A 19,722-nucleotide genomic window follows, 5' to 3' on the forward strand; every position below is an offset into this window, starting at 1 on the left:
TCTCTAATAATGAGTGATGTTGAGCATCTTTTCATGTGTCTGTTAGCCATCTGTATGTCTTCTTTGGAGAAATGTCTGTTTAGTTCTTTGGTCCACGTTTTGATTGAGTCATTTATTTTTCTGGAATTGAGCTGCAGGAGCTGCTTGTATATTTTTGAGATTGTTTGTCTGTTGCTTCGTTTGCTATTATTTTCTCCCATTCTGAAGGCTGCCTTTTCACCTTGCTTATGGTTTCCTCTGTTGTGCAAAAGCTTTTACGTTTAATTAGGTCCCATTTGTTTATTTTTGCTTTTATTTCCAATATTCTGGGAGGTGGGTCATAGAGGATCCTGCTGTGATTTATGTCAGAGGGTGTTTTGCCTATGTTTTCCTCTAGGAGTTTTATAGTTTCTGGTCTTACGTTTAGATCTTTAATCCATTTTGAATTCATTTTTGTGTATGGTGTTAGAAAGTGTTCTAGTTTCATTCTTTTACAAGTGGTTGACCAGTTTTCCCAGCACCACTTGTTAAAGAGATTGTCTTCTCCATTGTATATTCTTGCCTCCTTTGTCGAAGATAAGGTGTCCATAGGTGCGTGGATTTATCTCTGGGCTTTCTATTTTCTTCCATATGAGTATACTACCCAAAGCAATCTATAGATTCAATGCACAGAACTAGAACAAACAATTTCACAATTTGTATGAAAATATAAAAAACCTTGAATAGCCAAAGCAATCTTGAGAAAGAAGAATGGAACTGGAGGAATCAACTTGCCTGACTTCAGGCTCTACTACAAAGCCACAGTCAAGACAGTATGGTACTGGCACAAAGACAGAAATATAGATCAATGGAACAAAATAGAAAGCCCAGAGATAATTCCTTTCAAACTGATTTCAGATTCAATGTCATGTCTGACTCTTTGTGACCCCATGGACTGAATTCTCCAGGCCAGAATACTGGTGTGTGTAGTAGCCTCTCCCTTCTAAAGTGGATCTTCCCAACTCAGGGATCGAACCCAGGTCTCCTGCATTGCAAGCAGATTCTTTATCAGCTGAATAGCCTATCCCTTCTCCAGTGGATCTTCCTGACCCAGAAAACGAACTGGGATCTCCTGCATTGCAGGCGGATTCTTTACAAACTGAGATATCTGGGAAGCCCAACTAAAACAGAGAGCTAAAAAATGCTCTTCAATAGGAAGTCAGAATATTAAAAAGATGTTAATTCCTTTCAAACTGATTCAGACTCAATGTAATCCCAATAAAAATTCCAACAGTTTTTCATTCTTTGCAAGCTGAATCTAAATTTATAATGGGAGAGCACATAGCCAAGAACAGCCAAGACATTGATGAAGAGACCTGCCTCATCAGATAGGTACTGAGGCTTCTGAGACAGTGCTGTACTGGTGTAGGTATCAAACAGAACCTAGGAACAAATTAGAAAAGCTAGAAACACATCTGTATAAGTTTGAGTTAAGACAGAATGGGTATTGTAGACTGTGAAAGGACAGACATTCCCTAATAATGCTGTAACAAGTGTCATCCATATAAAAAGAAAGCAAAAACCACCACAACCCAGTAACACTGAAACGATATCTCATAACCATAGTAAACAATGTGAGAGGCAAAACTATAATATATGAGAATATCTTTATGCCCTGAAACAGAGGAGGATTTCATAAACAAGCACACAAAAACACAAAAGTAAAAAGATGATAATTTTGACACTGAAATTAAGAAATTTTTTTCATCAAATGATACCTAGAGAGAAAAGACAGGACACTAACTTGGGACAAGATATCTGTAACATAACCAAAAAAACATCAGTATCTAGCATATAATAAGAACATCAAGAAAATTATAAAGATGAACAACTCCATAGAAAAAACTGACAAAAGACACAAACAGGAATTTCAAAGAGGAAACACAAATGCCCAACAAGCATATAACAATACATAATCAGATAAAACACAAATAAAACCCACCAGAATTAAACAAATTAACAGGAAAAAACTAAAAAGAACCCAAATGACTATTAACTGTGGAATGGATAATGTATATATTCACATGATGAAACACAGGTTTCAATTAAAAACAAAAACCAATAGGGGATGAATCTCAAAATCACAATACTGAACAAAAGAAGCCAGTCACAGAATACCCAGAGAATAAACCTACTTATGTAAATTTTAAAACAGGTAAAATTACACTGAAATGCATTATATACACTCTTTTGACTGTATTAAACTTTACAGTAAAATGTTTCTAAATTTTAGAATCTTTTTCAAAATTCTTTTATGCAATTTCAAGTCTGGAAACAATTAAACCTAAATATTTACAAGTACCTAGATGTAAGGCACTGTGTTGCAGGATGATAGTACAGTGAGATGAAAAGATTTTTCTTTTTCTTGGCTCCTTGTGACAGTATCTTATCTTTTTACCCAAAATATGGAATATATGACATCTAATTAATTGCTTTAAAAACAGCTCCAAAAAAATAAATAAATCAAACAAAAAATAAAAACAGCTCCATAATGTTCTTGCAAGAGCACCACATAATAAAAAATCATAGTCAAAAATCAAAATCAAACAAATTATATCTTCCCAAGATCAGTATATGTTTTTTGGACATTTCTTACTTCTGACAATTCTATCATCATCCTCCTAAACATCCTCAATTAAAAAAAACTCTTAAATTATTCCATCTCCTCACTTTCCTTCTTAGCCAGTATTCAGTCACCAGGCTTCCTCAGAAGACTACTTGCTTATCTGTCTTTTCTCTGCCAATTCTACTTCAACTACTGTAGTTTAAAGTTCTTACTACTCACAACCTGGTCAAATGAAATGGTCATCTAAAAGGTCTTAATCATAAAGCTGCCCTTTAACCAACAAGTTGGAAGAGTCCTTGGAAATCATCTACTCTAATTTCTTACATAAGAAATCAGCTTCTTAATTTCCCAAATTCACTGTTTTTTTTTTTTTTTTTTTTTTTACCAACTGGTTACTAAACCTGTAGCATTTCCCCAATTTTAACTAAAGTGTGTGTGATCAGTGGGCAACTTTTAATACACTTTTGGATATATTTCAATAGTCACTGAATTTCTGTTTCTTTTAAAACAATTAGCTTGGTGGGAAGGATCTTCCTTCCCTAATAAAGAAGTAAAGTTTTTTCTCTTTATAACTTATAAAGTGTAGTTTGGGAGGAGTGTAGCTTAAAATTAAGCTTAAGAATGTGGACATACTAGGCAGCAATGTATTTAAAATAGTGAAAAACTATACATAAACTACCAGAAAATAGGAGAATAATTAAACTTCAAAGCTCAAGTTCTAGCAGCCAATTATCTTGGTTCAAGTTAAAGGGGTTATGTTAATGTACTCTGGGTTTGAACTCTGAATCCTTAACACATATCATTAACTCATATGTTCCCTCCAGCCCTCAGTTCAGTTCACTCAGTTGTGTCCAACTCTTTGCGACCATGAACTGCAGCACGCCAGGCCTCCCTGTCCATCACCAACTCCCAGAGTTTACTCAAACTCATGTCCATTGAGTTGGTGATGCCATCCAACCATCTCATCCTCTGTCGTCCCCTTCTCCTCCTGCCCTCAATCTTTCCCACCATCAGGGTCTTTTCCAATGAGTCAGTTCTTTGCATCAGGTGGCCAAAGTATTGAAGTTTCAGTTTCAATATCAGTCCTTCCAATGAATACTCAGGACTGACCTCCTTTAGGATTGACTCGTTGGATCTTCCTGCAGTCCAAGGGACTGTCAAAAGTCTTCTCCAACACCACAGTTCAAAAGCATCAATTCTTTGGCTCTTAGCTTTCTTTTTAAGTCCAACTCTCACATCCATACACGACTACTGGAAAAACCATAGCCTTGACTAGATGGACTTTGTTGGCAAAGTAATGTCTCTGCTTTTTAATATGCTGTCTAGGTTGGCCATAACTTTCCAAGGAGTAAGCATCTTTTAATTTCATGGCTGCAGTCACCAACTGCAGCGATTTTGGAGCCCCACCCCCCCAAAAAAGTCTGCCACTGTTGCCCCATCTATCTGCCATGAAGTGATGGGACCGGATGCCATATTTGTTTTCTGAATGTTGAGTTTTAAGCCAACTTTTTCACTTTCCTTTTTCACTTTCATCAAGAGGGCTCTTTAGTTCTTCTTTGCTTTCTGCTGTAAGGGTGGTGTCATCTGCATATCTGAGGTTATTGATATTTCTCCTGGCAATCTTGATTCCAGCTTGTGCTTCATCCAGCCCAACATTTCTCATGATGTACTCTGCCCTACTCTACCCCTAAGTCTTACCCCTTTCTTTGAAACTCAGCTCAAATCCTTACTCTTGGTAAATATTTTCTGTACCTGTCCTAACCCTGAGAATAAACTCTTCCTTCTCTGTTCTCATGCAGAATTCACAATATGTTATCCCTCACATTGTGCAAACAAAGCCTTGTATCATTCTTCACATGTTTTCAGAATTACCACATGGACTGTTGGCACTTGAAAGGGCAACACTATATATTAAGGCAATTTCTATGTTTAGTGCTTTAAAAATTGTTTTCATCAGTCGTTTAATGAAAAGGATGACTAAGCCTGAATATGAAACAGGATATAAGCCTGAATATGAAAATGAACTAATTTTTTTTAAGGGAAAGGACTAGTGCAATGTCATAAAGTCAAAGACGCCGCATCTCTTAGGCTTTACACAGCATAAACTTAAATTCTAATTTATAGACTGCCTGAAAAGATAGAGCTTTAAGATTCTGAGAGACTATTAAAATTCTGTCTTAACTTTGGGGTGTTACCTAAAGCAATAAAGCTGTTACAAACTGAGAATTCAAAATGTGTAAATATACTATAATACAACTGAAATTATTAAGCTACAACATGTTAGCCAATTATCCATTACATAATTACTGAAAAGTGCTACTTTGGTATTTTTGCAACTGGCAATCAAAAAATTAGTGAAAGAAAAAAATATGCCATAAGATACCTTCAAATAGCGTTCAATATTGTTCATCAAAATATCAATTTCTTCCTTGGACCACATTCCCTGCTTCCATTTATGTCCTTTAAAAGAAAACAAGTAATGCTATTGATAATGTTATTCTTTGAGAGGAAAAGAATGTAGCTAATTTAATGTCTTATTCATCTGAAATCTGAAAAATCCCTAAAGTTGCTTCTGTGACCTCTAGTTTTTAAGAAAGAATACAACTGACCCTAGTAAACAGGGGTAGTAAGTAAACGAGTCATAAAAAATACTTCCTCTCAATTACATCTCTTACCCTTTCAGCAGGACAGGACTTATAAAAAGTGTAAAAGTCAAATCACACTCAAAACTTTCTGAAAAATTTCTACAGTGAAAAATAAGTTTTATGGGAAAAAACTACATATAAAAGATTCTAGGACAAGGTAAACATTAACATATAGAGAGTAATTCATTCTTATTGAGTAGTTACTGTACAGGGGTTGAAAACAATCTATTTATGTATTCTTTGTTTCCTTTCCTTACTTCAGAGTGGCATATACACAACCCCCACTTTCTTGAAGTAGCTTCCTAGCAATCCTTACAAGCGTGGTAGCACTATAAACACTTAAACTTCTAAGCAACTTATCAGATCAAAATTAGTAGAACTTTGAAAAGGTTTGACTTCCTTCTCCCATAAGCAATAACTGTATTGACTTAAATGGTAACACTGTGCATTTGTTTATAACCTACTTCATATGGGACAAGTGACCAATTATTATAAAATGAATATTAGTTCCCTAGTCCCATTCAGAGCCAAATTTAATTCAATTAGGTTCAAATTACTGTAACTATTCAACCATAATTATGAAGGCCCAAATTAGGATCCTTATGACTACAAGCTCTTTTTGACACTCACTTTTGCCACTGGTCACTGAAATTCAGTATATCTTACCTTTGTTAGTTAGAGAATCCTTATCTTCTTTAGTTGTAAACCATGCTTGGCTAACTGCTGAAACCTCCTCGTTACCCAAGGGAGATATTTCATCTAGTTGCTCATTCTGTAGAATCTTGAAAAGGCAAAAAAAAAAAAGTAGCAGCTTGATTTAACACCCAACCTGATTCATCTTTGTAATGCTAAGCATTATAAAACTCTGCTGTATCTAAAACAAATGAATTTCTAGTAACATGAAATTCATTTGTTTTAGATATAATAAAACTACACTGAATTCACAGAAAGACAAATATTTTCTTGCTTTTAAGACAGCATGAAAACAAAATTATCTTCAACAAAACAAAAAGCCATTTGTATATTTATATGTATAAAACATGGAGAAGGAAATGGCAACCCACCCCAGTATTCTTGCCTGGAGAATCCCACCGACAGAGGAACCTGGAGGGCTGTAGTCCATGGGGTCACAAGAGTCAGACATGACTTAGCGACTAAACTACTACTGCTACTACTATGTATAAAATAAGCTCATATAAAATAAAATGGAAATGCCGGGGTCAAGTGTCATGATATTCATGTTTTCACAGGTAGTCTGCTGCCTAAATATTAATATATGGTCATCTGTAATGTAACCTGTTGATCAAAAAGATCAACAGGCTAATTCAAAAGACGTTATTGCAAAATTGCAGTCTGCGTATTGTTTACTGACAACTTTATTTTTACATTTAGGAGGGTAGGTATTTAGAGCTGATATCTACCCTCCTAAAGGTATCCTCTTTTCAAAGAACCATATGGTACTAATTTATCATTATTGCAATAAAATAGCCTGTATTGAGAAACATAGTTAAATAAGCTTTATTAAGATACAAGTCACACATCATAAAATTCACCCTTTAAAGTACACAATTCAGTGGCTTTCAGTGTATTTATGTAGCTATCAGCAATTAAGGACATATCTAATCTAGAAAATTCTGCAGGAACAAAGCTGTTTTTAAGAAACTTGGCTGTGGGCTAGAGAGAGCTATGGTATAAGTGAGGATGATATGGCAACAGTGCTACTATATCAGGTATGATGAGCCTGTTATATGCAGACCAGGACAAGAGGAGAGTCACAGGCCTAGTGACCACTCAACCCAGCTGGGTCTCTGGCCTGGATCAACTACTAAGCTACGTCATTTTCTGGAGGTAGGTACTAACAAAGATTCACTGTTTCTTGAGTAGGTAGAAACTGGATCTCTATTTTCAAGAGGAAATGAAACATCTCACTTAGAAAAGAGAGACGCTGTCAATGAAGAATCAAGGCACAGTGAGGAGAAAAGCCATGCCTATTGTCACCTGTGATTTTTATACCTGGTGGTAGTATCTTGTATTTCTTAGAGTTTTTTTTTTTAAAAAAAACCATGGGCAAAAGCTAGAAATCACTAGAATAAACGAGAAAAGTTTTATAACCCGGCATTTATGTGTCATATACTTTAAATTTTTTCTTTTAAAGGTTAAGAGGACTTTATAAAGCTGAGAACTTAGACTAGTCAGACAATATCCAAGGTCTCATATTCTGAGGATCACAATTCTATAAGATTTGACATAGGAGTTACTTATCAAGGACAATACGGAGAGCTATCAAAAGATCTTGATACATACAATACTTTTAAGAAATGTAGAAAAATCTCCTGAGATGACTTTCTCTTATGTTAACTAGTTTGTTGAAAGAATAAAATCACCATTTTCCAAAGTAAGTCTAAATATATAGCAAAGCCCCCTCTATGAATCTCAGGAATAAACCTTTCATGATTAATTACTGTCTTTGGGTAAACACTTAATGCCTTATGGTGCAAAATTTCCTGAAGACTTATATTACTGAAACCATGTAATGTTAAACATGACAAAAATCATCAAATGAAGTAAATAATTACTAAATTCTAGCAGTAATACTCAACACAGTCAATCAAAGTGAGTATATCAGGAGACTTAGGTACCTAAGAGGCTATCTATCTATACTTAATATACAGATAGTGATTAAGTTTTTTGGTATTTTATCCCCATTTCTCACTACTTTAGAACTTCCCAGGTGGCACTAGTGGTAAAGAACTCACCTGCCAATGCAGGAGACATGAGACTTGTGTTCGATCTCTGGGTTGGGAAGATCCCTAGGAGGAAGAGGGCATGGCAACCTACTCCAGTATTCTTGCCTGGAGAATCCCATGGACAGAGGAGCCTGGCTGGCTACGATGTCTAGTGTTGCAAAGAGTTGGACATGGCTAAAGCAACTTAGCACCAGCCACCTTCCTACTTTATATATAAATCTTTTCAAGTTACTCAGGCTTTGTTTAACTTGCTGTTGCTTTTTCTAAATGAAGTCTTTGTGAATTGGTTGTTGGGTTTCTTATTTATCATATATACAGGTTTAGAAATCTTAAAATAAATATTTCACTTACTAAATACCTCTTGCAACCACAATGTACTACATACATGGAAAGTTTATTTTAGTTCCTAATTGTTTTTCAAGTTAGTCTCACCACTGGAATGGGATAAGAGGCATTAGCTACTAAACTAGGTGAAATAACTACATCTAGTTTGACACAAAGGGCACAGCAAAAATGACACTATTTCTGAACTTTAAACTGTGCTGACTCTCACTCCCAACCTAAGGCTAATCTTATTTAAAAAAACATTAGAAATTATTAAAAGTTTTTCATTCACTAAAATGGTAATTAACAAACCAAGAGGTTAGTATTAGATTGTAATTCATTAACTCTTCAGAAATAATCTAAACAAAACCACCCTAAAACTTGTGTACATTGCCACTGATCAATCTGATAATAACTAGGTTGTAAACCAAATCAGACCTATGTATATAGTTATTTTCAACACGCTAAAAATGGAAGTGAGACTACAATACAAATGAAATGAATTTGACAAGAACCATTTTTAAAACCTTTTTCTTTTTGGCTCTCTAGTGCAGTGCACAGGCTTCTTATTGCAGTGGCTTCTCTTGTCGCAGAGCATGGGCTCTAGGTTGTGAAGCTTCAGCAGTTGTGCTTCCCGGGCTCTAGAGCACAGGCTCAATAGTTGTGGTGCAATGGCTTATCTGCTCCACTGCATGTGGGATCTTCCTGGACCAGTGATCAAAGCCATGTTTACAGCACTGGCGGGTGGATTCTTAACCACTGGGCCACCAGGGAAGTCCTGCAAGATCCATTTTGAAGAAAGAATGTGCCCTATTGTTTCTGAGGATTTAGAAAAAATTTCTGTCCAAATCCCCCAGCCTGCCTCAAAGATGTCTGAAGCATTATTAGAGACATGCTTCTCTGGAAATCCTGTCATTCTGGGACTGCTCTGAAGCTCCTCACTGCAATTCACAGTACACCCTTCTGAAATGTCCTTAGTCCCGGATATGTATCAACTTGTACCTACTTCATAATGAAGAAGGGTCATTATGATGCTTCGCATAAGAAAAATAATGGTACAATGTCTCTACTGTCTGCTACAAAGTATTTTATCAAATGAAGAGACAGAGCAAAAGAACAATCAGCCAGAAATAAACTTACAAGTAAAATAGATTTAAGCTGCTGGCCACTGAAGAGAGCTAAGAATGATGATTTCTTTTGGCAGAAATAACACGAGACAATTAAAGAAGTTCATATAGGAAAACAGGCTAATTATTTAACCTCAACACATGGTAAAATCTATCTAGTCATACAGGTTATCAAAAGGAACTATGACTACCACTGTTATAGTTAAAATGTATTTGAGATGACCAGCTTTCATTCACATTAGGGCAGAGAACACATGGAACCTTTCTAAATCAGTCACTACAGATAACTGCTCGGTAAAGCTTACTTTTAAAAGTTTTATATCCCAATCAATATCTCATATAACTGGTAGATAAAATTTAAAGCTATTTAACAGCTCAAAAAAGATCACTCTAGGGAGATAAAGAATGCACATGCATTATCTAGTTCAACAGATGTGAACCACCCTACAAGGAATCAGCTTTAAAATTCTATCGTTGTTTACAATTCTGAGACTCATGTATGTGGATGAAACTTGGATGAATAATAAGTCTTACTTCCATTCTGTGATCAGAGAAGGCACTGGCGACCCACTCCAGTACTCTTGCCTGGAAAATCCCATGGATGGAGGAGCCTGGTGGGCTGCAGTCCATGGGGACACTAGGAGTTGGACACGACTGAGTGACTTCACTTTCACTTTTCACTTTCATGCACTGGAGAAGGAAATGGTAACCCACTCCACTGTTCTTGCCTGGAGAATCCCAGGGATGGGGAAGCCTGGTGGGCTGCTGTCTATGGGATCGCAGAGTTGGACACGACTGATGTGACTTAGCAGCAGCAGCCATTCTGTGATTGCTACTTTTTCAGACTCAGGGCTTCCCAGGTGGCACTAGAGGAAAAGAACCCACCAGACAATGTAGGAGGCATAAGAGATTGGTTCAATCCCTGGGTTGGGAAGATCTTCTGGAGAAGGGCATGGCAACCCACTCCAGTATTCTTGGCTGGAGAATCCCCTGGACAGAAAGCCTGGCAGGCTACAGTCTATGGAGTTGCAGAGTCAGATGTGAATGAAGAGATGTAGCACTCACGCATATTGTCAGACAGAATCTATTCTCATCACTTTATCACCTAAGGTTATGTACAAAGGATAATCTTCTTGCAGTACAAAGACTTACTATACCTGGATCTGTGTCACAGTTCCCTCAGTAATCTCATCATCTGCCACCTCTGTGGTTGCAGTCATGGTCACCTCAAAGCTCTGATCATTTTCTGAAACTTCAAGAAAAGGAACAGTTTATCTCCAGAGTAATAAAAGCAGGTCCTAATTATTAAAAAATATACCCAAAGAATTAGGATGTGAACATCTAATTTCTTAACATATTCCTTGCCAATACATCCACACACCTAAGTGTGTGTGATATACATATATACATACTTGCTTAACAAGTATCTGTTGTGCACCTAATACATGCGAGGTACTGTTCTGGGCAATGCAGAGACAACAATAAACAAAAAACCTCCAAAATTCTGCCTTCAAGGCACTTTAGAGTCTAGAGGGAAGACAAAATTAACACAGTATGTTGGAAAAGTGTTAAGGAGAAAAAATGAAGCATGGGAAATGTGTTGGGAGTGGGGACAAGTGTTTGAAATTTTAAATAGGACGCCAGAAAAAGTAACCAGGATTTGGAACAAAGTGAGGAAAAGGGCTAGTCATGAAGGTTATCTTGAGAGATAGCACTTAAGGCAGACAGAAAGCCAAGTGCAAAAAGGTTCTGAGGGCCTGCCTAGATTGTTCACAGGAACAGCAAGGATAGTGTGGCCAGAGTAGACCAAACAAGATATTGTGTGGGATTCGAAGGCTACTGTAAATGAAGACTTTGGCTTTAATTCTCTTCCACTGAGGTGACCATAGTTAAGATTTAGAGCAGAGGAGTGATATAAACTGAGTTTTATTTTAACAGGATCACCCTGGCTGCTAAGGGGAAAACAGCCTGAAGGACAGCCCTAGCTGGAAGGAGATCAGTGATGAAGCTAATTCAATAATCTATTACTAGGTAAGAGGTGTCGGTGACCTGGACTAGAGTGAAGGCAAGTGAGGGTGATAAGTAGTTCAAATTGTGGATATATTTTGATGGTAGAGCCAACAGGACATGCAGATAAACCAAATAAGAAAGAAAGTAAAAAGTCAAGAATGTAATTTAAAAAAGTTTTTTACCTGAGCTACTGGAAGAATGTACTTACCAACAATGAAATGGGGAGAAGAGCCTAGAAAGAAGCAAGTTTAAAAATGTAGCTCAGTTTTAAACATACTAGATGTTTAAACCCACTAAACATCTGGAGTTAAGAGAGGTATAGACTGGAATAACCCAGGGGATTTAAAAGCATGAATTCTAGGGAGTAAAAACAGAAAACAAAAGCAATTAAGACTGAATCCTGGGTACTCCTCATTTAGAGGCTAGGGAGATGTGGACATGTCAGCCTAAGAGACTAAGAAGAAATGGACAGAGAGAAAACTAGAGAAATACATTCCCTGGAAGTCAACTGACAAGTCTTTGAGAGGAGTGATAAAAAATGTAGGGAGATCAAGTAAGACAAAGACTAAAAAAAAAAATCACCACTGGATTTAGCAACAAGAAAGTCTATGGAAAAAAACTTAAAAAAGAAGAAAAAAGTCTCTGGAGACAACATTTATAGTACAGCGTTAAAAAGCTGAGAGACTGGAGTGGGCTTACGGAACAAAGGAATTAGAAATGAAGGCAAGTATAGGCAATTCTTTCAAGGTACTTTCTGTTCTAAAGGGAAGTAGAGAAACTGAATGGGAGCCCAAAGTGAGCTAACAGGACTTTTTATTTTAAAGAAGAAACTATAGTATTTTTGTAATGCTGATGGGAATGATCCAGAAGACAAAGAAAAAACTGTTGATTCAGAAGAGAAAGGAGAGAATTCCTGCAACTATGTCCTTAAGTAGGCAAAAGGGATGGGATCTGGTATATTGAAGGGTTGGCCTTAGCTGGGTGAAGACAAGAATACATGGACATAGATACAAGTGGGTTTGTAAATACATTGGTAGTAGTGGAAACTTACAGAAACCATCTTCTGGCCACTTAAATTTCTCAGTAAAGTAGGAAGCAAGACTATCAGTTGAGAGTTAAAAATGTGGAAGAAGTATTGGAGGTTTCAGAATGTTTGAAACAGTCATCTTAGAGTGGGAGAAAGAATACCAGATAAGTATGGTATGACTGAGAGGCAACATAAAGAACCCATTAAATGATCATAAATTTAAAGTGAGAGCAGTCAGCTTACTTGTGCTTTTCCCTCCAATCCTTTTCAATTAACTATACTGGTATAGTCATAAATAGGCAGACAAATTGAACCAGGGTTGTGGTTTCATCAAAGAAAGGTGAGGTGAGGGGAAGAAAAAAGGATCTCAGGGTAAATGCAAGACAGAGATTATAATGATTTACCATAAAAACTGAAACTAGGTAAGAAGGAAACACGTGAAGAAGCAATAACTGAAAAGTGCTAAGGTCAATGGGTCTCACTGGGGCAAAGGACTGCAGAAGTATTAGAGAAAGTGAACTGCAAAGATAGGAATTAGTAGCAGGAAAACAAAGTCTGAAGTAGGATACAAACAGACTCGTTATACATACAATAGCGACAGTGGTATGGGAATGACAAATAACGCAGCATGAAGAAAAAAGGAATCAGAGGCATAGTAACTACAACGATCATCTAAATGAATAATTACAAGAGTTTTATTTTTAAATAATTTTATTTATTTATGTCTGGCTGAGATGGGCCTTCATTGCTGCTCGGGGCTTTTCTCTAGTTGTGGTGTGCAGGCTTCTCACTGCAGTGGTCTCTCCTGTCGGGGAGCACAGACTCCAGGGCACACGGGCTTTAGCAGTTGGTGGCATGTGGGCACAGTGGTTGTTGCGCACAGGCTTAGTTGCCCCATGGTATGTGGGATCTTCCTGGACCAGGGATCGAGCCCGTGTCTCCTGCATTGGCAGGCAGATTACCACTGAGCCACCAGGGAAACTCCACCAAGAGTTATAATGATGAATAGGTAATGGTGTAAATGTGTGCAAATGACTGCAAAAAGTTGCAGCAAGTGATCTACACTGATTAATATGAGAGTTAAGAGAACTTTTAAGGGTCAGAGAGATAAATGTTAATCAGTTTTATAAAGCATCTAAAGAAAACCTCAATATTAAAATTAAAGTTAAAACTTTAAAATTAATATTCATCTTCACAAAGTCCAGCATAAATGACTTGCCCATTTAATTGGTCCCAGATGGTGATAGATATAGCACTTCATGCTTTTGGGGACTTTTTAAATGTAAAAACTTTCCTAAGTTGATTTTATCAACATAGTTCTTACAAGTCCAGGGAACTTTAAAGCCACTCCTCATAAATTCAGTCTTACTATAAATTAGGCTCCAGACTGTCCTCTTTACACAGTGATGCTATGATCCAACATCAAACAGTTCATGGCCTTTAATGTCAACACATTCATATTATCTTTTCCAGGTAAGTGAATGAGTGTGTGAAGGATTTAGTCTTACCCCATAAAATAGAACAAAATATCTAGTGTAGATCAAACCTACACTCACATTCAAGGCACTCTAACCAAATCAATTAACAGGTCAAAATTTACATCAAGATAATCACACAGAAATTCTTACTTAATTAAACATTTTTATTTTATATCTTGGGGATGTGATGTTCAGCATGGTGACTACAGTTAATACTATACTTTTCTGCTCAGTTTAATAAGCAATTAACTCCAAATACAAAGTACATATCTGCTTATGAAGACATGATTTTCGACAATTAAAACCCAGTCTTAGTTCTCTTCCACTGGAAGTTCTTGGATATGGCAATATCCTCCTCTGTGCAGGTCTGTGTCACCAACAGCCCTGGGCCCGAACCCCACTGTCGGGGACTGAGGTATCTACTCCAGCCTTGGAGGGCCACTACAGTTCAATAGATTCCATATTCTTTGCTTAACAAATGAGAAATATACTACAACATTACAGTGGGTGTGCTGTAGTCTTTCGCCAACAGTATTTCATCCAAAATACTACATCTGCTTAGAAGCCAGTGTATTCTAAATAATCTTGGAATATAAACATTTTAAGAACTTTCTTAGTGAGAATAAACTTATCAGGCTTCTACTTCCCATTTAGCCATATAACACATAAAAAGAACATAACCTACAAGAACCAGAATGCCTGGGTAAGACCTTAGACAAGTTATTAACCTCTCCATTTATAACATAAGGATAAAAATACCTACTCTAGAAGAGTGCCTTCTCAATGAGGGTGAATATGCCTTTTAGGAGAGGAGGTGAAAAAACCTTATTCTCTTTATTAAGAAAGCAAGAACATACATACATACATACAGTACATTAAAAACAAAACAACAATGATACTGAAATTATTATTTCATGTGGGAGAGAATGATTATGAAAAAAATGTCTAAAAAGATTCTCAGATTGGGGGGGTCAATTAAAATAAAAGGTTGTGATATTAAACTTGGCAATATAGCAAAAGTATATAGAGACATTCCTGGCACATAAATAAGCACTCATTAAGAGGTGATTAAAGGAGGTTTTTTGACTAAACGAGGAGAAAAATAATGGGTCCAACTGATGGGTTAAATGGAAATGCCAGTTTAATCTCTTGCAATGTGAATTTTGATCCAGAATGGAAGTTCTATGTTAACACAGTGACTTACGTGGAAGTGCAACAACGGATATGCAAGGAGTGGAATCATCAATACTTTGATCATCCTCAGAAGACAGGCAAAGCCTTTTATGTGGAGGTTCAGTACTATCTTCTGAGTCTACTTCATCAGCTTCTAATGAAATAAAACAAGAACAAAAAAATCTCAAAAATCTTCAAATCAAAAAGGAGGAAACAAAATCTTCCACAAGTAATGAATGTAAAATAATCTTATTAATTTACTAAGTCAGAAAAAGATAGCTGTGCAATGAGACTCACTGCCCTTAACACACCTACCTCCGCTCCACTTCTTATGACAAGGAACCAGGAACCCAGGTGGCACTTTTTAAAACATCATACTTTTGTGCTGTGACTACCTGGCTTTCCAGATATTTCACGTGTAAAGATAAAGATTGGTTATTTAATCACTCACAAATATTTACTGATTGCCTACCATCAGCTAAGTTTGAGAAACAAAACAATGAGAGACACCCTGCCTGTCAAGGAGCTCACAGTACAGTGGAGATGACTACAATTTCTAAACAGTTTAATAAGAACGATAAAGGTGGAATGAAGAGGCTGTTATATGAGCAGAGAAGCATTTAATTTAGACTGGAGGTGAAGGGAGGTTTCTAGAAAAGGTGTCTTGAATTTCAAAAAGAAACAGAAGCCAGGGGAAAATGATTATCACTGGCAGTAGGAATAATACGTGGAGTGATTCTGAGGTATGAAAAGCTTACAGTAAGTTAGGAAAATAATAACAGTTGTGAACTGCTGGAACACAGATATACGAAATGTGGCAGGAAATGAAGCTGGAAAGAAAGCTGAGATGATGGGAGGCCTATGTGCCAAATTAAAGAACTTGAATTATATTCTAAAGATCCTGGGAAGCTTATTTAAAAAAAAAAAAGCTTTCTTGTACTATTGAATCATGAGCACCATCATTAGCAGTTTGAAGGATAAATTAGAGGTGAGAGATCAGCTAAAGGGCTACTCAGGTGAGAAATGAGAATCTGAACAAAGGAAAGGGGACTTGAGACATAGTTTGAGACACACGAAATTTAAGGTGCCTATGAGAAAAAGAATTCAGAATAAAGTGAGGTTTAAATCATTGTAGTAGCTATGCAGAAGTTAAAATCACAAATTTGAATGAAATAACCCAGGCATTAAGTACTAAGTGAAAAGAGAACACAGAACCTAGGTTGAACAAGGATAAACTTAAAAAGCAAAATAAATATAAATACAGAACAGGTAGAGAAATAACAAAACCATAAGCCTCAAGTCAACTGAATCTTAGTTCATTACAGATGATATTAAGGCCTATTCAAACAGTCATGTAAAATTCTCTAACACAGGTTCTAGAGAAAAAAAATTCTTCTATGTTCATTGGCAGGATTATTTCTACCTTTTCTAATGTACTATATATACTGCTGGTATCAAATGGTGTCAAAGAGGAAGTGTATTATAGTTAATCCATCATCATTAGAAATTCAACAAATTCTACTTATAAAATAGCTACAAGATTCATAAAGATTGAAATTTATGGTAAATTCAAAAAATATACAAAGTATATTTTAAAAATATAAACATGAATTAAGGTTATCTAAGAAATAACCTCCTTTTCTACTGTTCTAGCCTAAACTGTCTGAGTAATAAGGTTTAAAGGTGACATGAAATCCAGAAATCCAAAAAGATTTATACGTCAGCAAGTGCTCCTACCATTATGAGGGCAATGAAGAATGAGGTTCCCGTCTGTGTCCCGAGTCAAAGTCACAGAGTCCACAGTTTCTACTGTTACTGTGTCAGAATCCTCTTCAACTGTGCTCATACTCAAATCTGTAAAAGAACAGGTTTCAGATTAGGGTTCAAAAAATCATTTCCAAATATGAACATAAAACAGCCCTCTCCAAATATATCTACCTACAGTACTCTTTGTGTGAAACTGCAATGATGGTTCAAGTTTCAAAACTTGTTTTTCAAAAGTTTATACCAATTACTTAGAATTAGTTATAATAATCTGCAACAATCTAAATGCAATGATTAATTAAAAACTTAAAGCATTTACTTTTTTTTGAAGAGTTGTTTTTATAACATCCAGTGAAAAACATTCTATTCCAAGTTGTCTGACACATGAGCAAAAACTCTTACCACTTTTTTTAATTGGCAGCTCTGTGATATACTCAGACAGGTGTTCAACTTTTGATTCTTTAGCAGAAGATCCATCACAACTTTTCTCTTAATCTAAGAATTATTTCTCTAAAACATTTTTTACAAATATTTAAGCTTATTATTACCTGAAAAATATGAACACTAAATAATTCTTTGTTTCTTTTTTAATAATATTGAACAAGTACATATATCTATCATTGACTAAACTGTTTTCCTAATAGACATGGAGCTAGGCCTTCTTTTGAAATAGAGAACTGAGTCTTTACCTATTATTTTACACTTAAATTATTTTCTCTGTTTAGACAAACTGAATGATCAGTGCTTTAATTGCAGTATGTCATGGCTGACAGGCGGAAATGCACTGAATTGTAATCAATGGCCTAACTGAAGTCTTTTGGCTTACCTTGTAATGTTCAATGAAGTTCTTGTCTCAACACTCAATTTTGGTCTGGTCCACATAGTCTAGTCTAGTAGTCTAGTATTAGTCGCTCAGTCATGTCCGACTCTTTGCGACCCCATGGACTGTAGCCCGCCAGGCTCCTCTGTCCATGGAATTCTCCAGGCAAGAAATCTGGAGTGGGTTGCCATTCCCTTCTCCAGGGGATCTTCCCGACTCAGGGATCGATCCCTGGTCTCCCGCATTGCAGGCAGATTCTTTACCAGCTGAGCCATCAGGGAAGCCTCCAACTAAATAATACAGAGGACATAAGCCTTGATGTGTTTCAAATTAATCATTCAATATTTATTTGGTTCCTATATGTAAGATATTAGTCTATACATATAATTGCCACTTACACAAATGTATTTTTCCTTGGCAGAAAAACTTAAGAACTGTTAACATTTACATGGTGAAGATCTAGTGATTTATTCAAGTTTTACTATACAAATTACTGTTTTAGAAGGACATCATTCATTTTGTAATGGTAAAGATGTCATTTCCAAATTAAAGATAGAGACCATGATTTAGTTATAACTAAAATTTGCAAATCATGAGGTGAGGTACCCAGAACAAAGGAATGCTTACCTAGAAAACAGATGGGTCAGCTATAGCCCTTCCCACAGAATCCAGATGCCTTCCCTTAGCCACCAGCATCACTTTCATGTTATCCAGATTGTTTCTCCTCCATGTTCCTACCTCTGCAACACTCTGAAAAAGTAACAGCATTACACAATAACGCTTACTGAGAACAAATAACTGTCTGCTAGCAGTATGCTGATGACAATTTAGCCTCTAGCCTCTGTGATGTCTCAAGTAGAAGAGGGAGGACCAACCCAGAATTCTTTAAATAGGGCTTTTGGAAATCAGCCTCTAAAACTATTCTCCAATGAAGAACAGAAATGATAGGATCCTATGCCTACTAAGTCAGTTTACACGTGGTTTCTCAACCTAAGCTGTCCCTCATTAGGCAGTCAAGCTTTCTCGGAAAAAAGAAGTTGAACTATACCAGTGGTTCTATCAACTGTAGACATGGGTACATGTAACTCGATCCAGGGTGTATACTAACCACCAGTACCACAAGTATTACCAATATCTGTATTTTTTCTTTGTAATAATTAGCACCTCTCTTTATATGTAGTACTGTATTTCATCTTAAAGTATTAAAAACCATACACTATCTGTTACCTCTGCCTAGGGATTTGTGAGAAAAAGAAATCCTAAACAATCAGGCCAGAAAATGTAAATTATAAACACGCTTTTCAATGTGATGTGAAATTTACAAAATTTGATCGATTTTTAAAGGATTTTTTAATAAGTTTCTCATCTTCATCCCAAAGGATCAACCAGAAATTAAAAAGCACAGTAAGATTTTAGGCTTAAGGGGATGCAAAACCAATAATTAAACTTCTCATTTTTGCAGTATTCTAATTAGAACTCCTCTCCAGGATGGGTATCTTTGAGAACTGCTATATATAAATGAGTCTGCGGTGCAACAGGTACAGATCCTGCTAGAAACATTCAGTTAATAGATTTCATGTCGTTCTCACTTCTGAATCCATTAAAAACTTCTTAAAAGCTGGTTTGTACCTACTCCAGAAGACGGAAAAATGAAATGTTAAAAAAAGAAAAAGTTAAAATCATCCATAAACTTTCCAAAATTATAGTTCACTCTCAACGTGTTTATGAGACTATACCATAGAAGCACTTTTATATCCTGCATTGAAAACTGTGAAGGAAGCCAAGCTAGGTATTTAACTGAGGTTTTTCTGTACTCTTTAAAAAGTTATTAGATCAAAGAATATGACAAAATAAACTCTTAAGTCATACTGCAGTCTATTTTACAGAAAGGTGTGCAAATTTATATTCCAACCATTTAGGTGTAAACTCTACACCTGGTAACCTTGCCGGTATTTTTATTAAAAAAGAAACACAGTAAAAACAAACAAAAAAGCACAATTGTTTATTTGATAAGTGCAAATTT

The 19,722-nt window shown here is 36.2% G+C and overlaps 1 protein-coding gene across 11 annotated transcripts in view; it reads right to left on the reverse strand.

Moving 5' to 3' along the window:
• Positions 1 to 19,722, reverse strand: part of DMTF1 (cyclin D binding myb like transcription factor 1) — a 47,898-nt gene that overhangs the window by 19,278 nt on the left and 8,898 nt on the right. For 8 of the 11 annotated variants that reach the window (XM_081536521.1, XM_081536515.1, XM_081536522.1 and 5 more), the window contains 6 exons: positions 18,327 to 18,449; positions 16,853 to 16,969; positions 15,147 to 15,269; positions 10,585 to 10,679; positions 5,896 to 6,010; positions 4,968 to 5,044 (listed from right to left, as the gene is read on the reverse strand). In XM_081536521.1, coding sequence (XP_081392647.1) covers positions 4,968 to 5,044; positions 5,896 to 6,010; positions 10,585 to 10,679; positions 15,147 to 15,269; positions 16,853 to 16,961 — 519 coding nt within the window. In that variant the 5' untranslated portion in view covers positions 16,962 to 16,969; positions 18,327 to 18,449. Of the gene's footprint in view, positions 1 to 4,967; positions 5,045 to 5,895; positions 6,011 to 10,584; positions 10,680 to 15,146; positions 15,270 to 16,852; positions 16,970 to 17,705; positions 17,990 to 18,326; positions 18,450 to 19,722 lie in introns of all 11 variants that reach the window. The other 3 variants (XM_081536519.1, XM_081536518.1, XM_081536520.1) reach the window with 1 other exon arrangement.

The sequence above is a fragment of the Giraffa tippelskirchi genome, chromosome 10 (assembly GCF_054371585.1).
Source record: "Giraffa tippelskirchi isolate mGirTip1 chromosome 10, T2T-mGirTip1v1.2.pri, whole genome shotgun sequence".
NCBI lineage: Eukaryota > Metazoa > Chordata > Mammalia > Artiodactyla > Giraffidae > Giraffa > Giraffa tippelskirchi.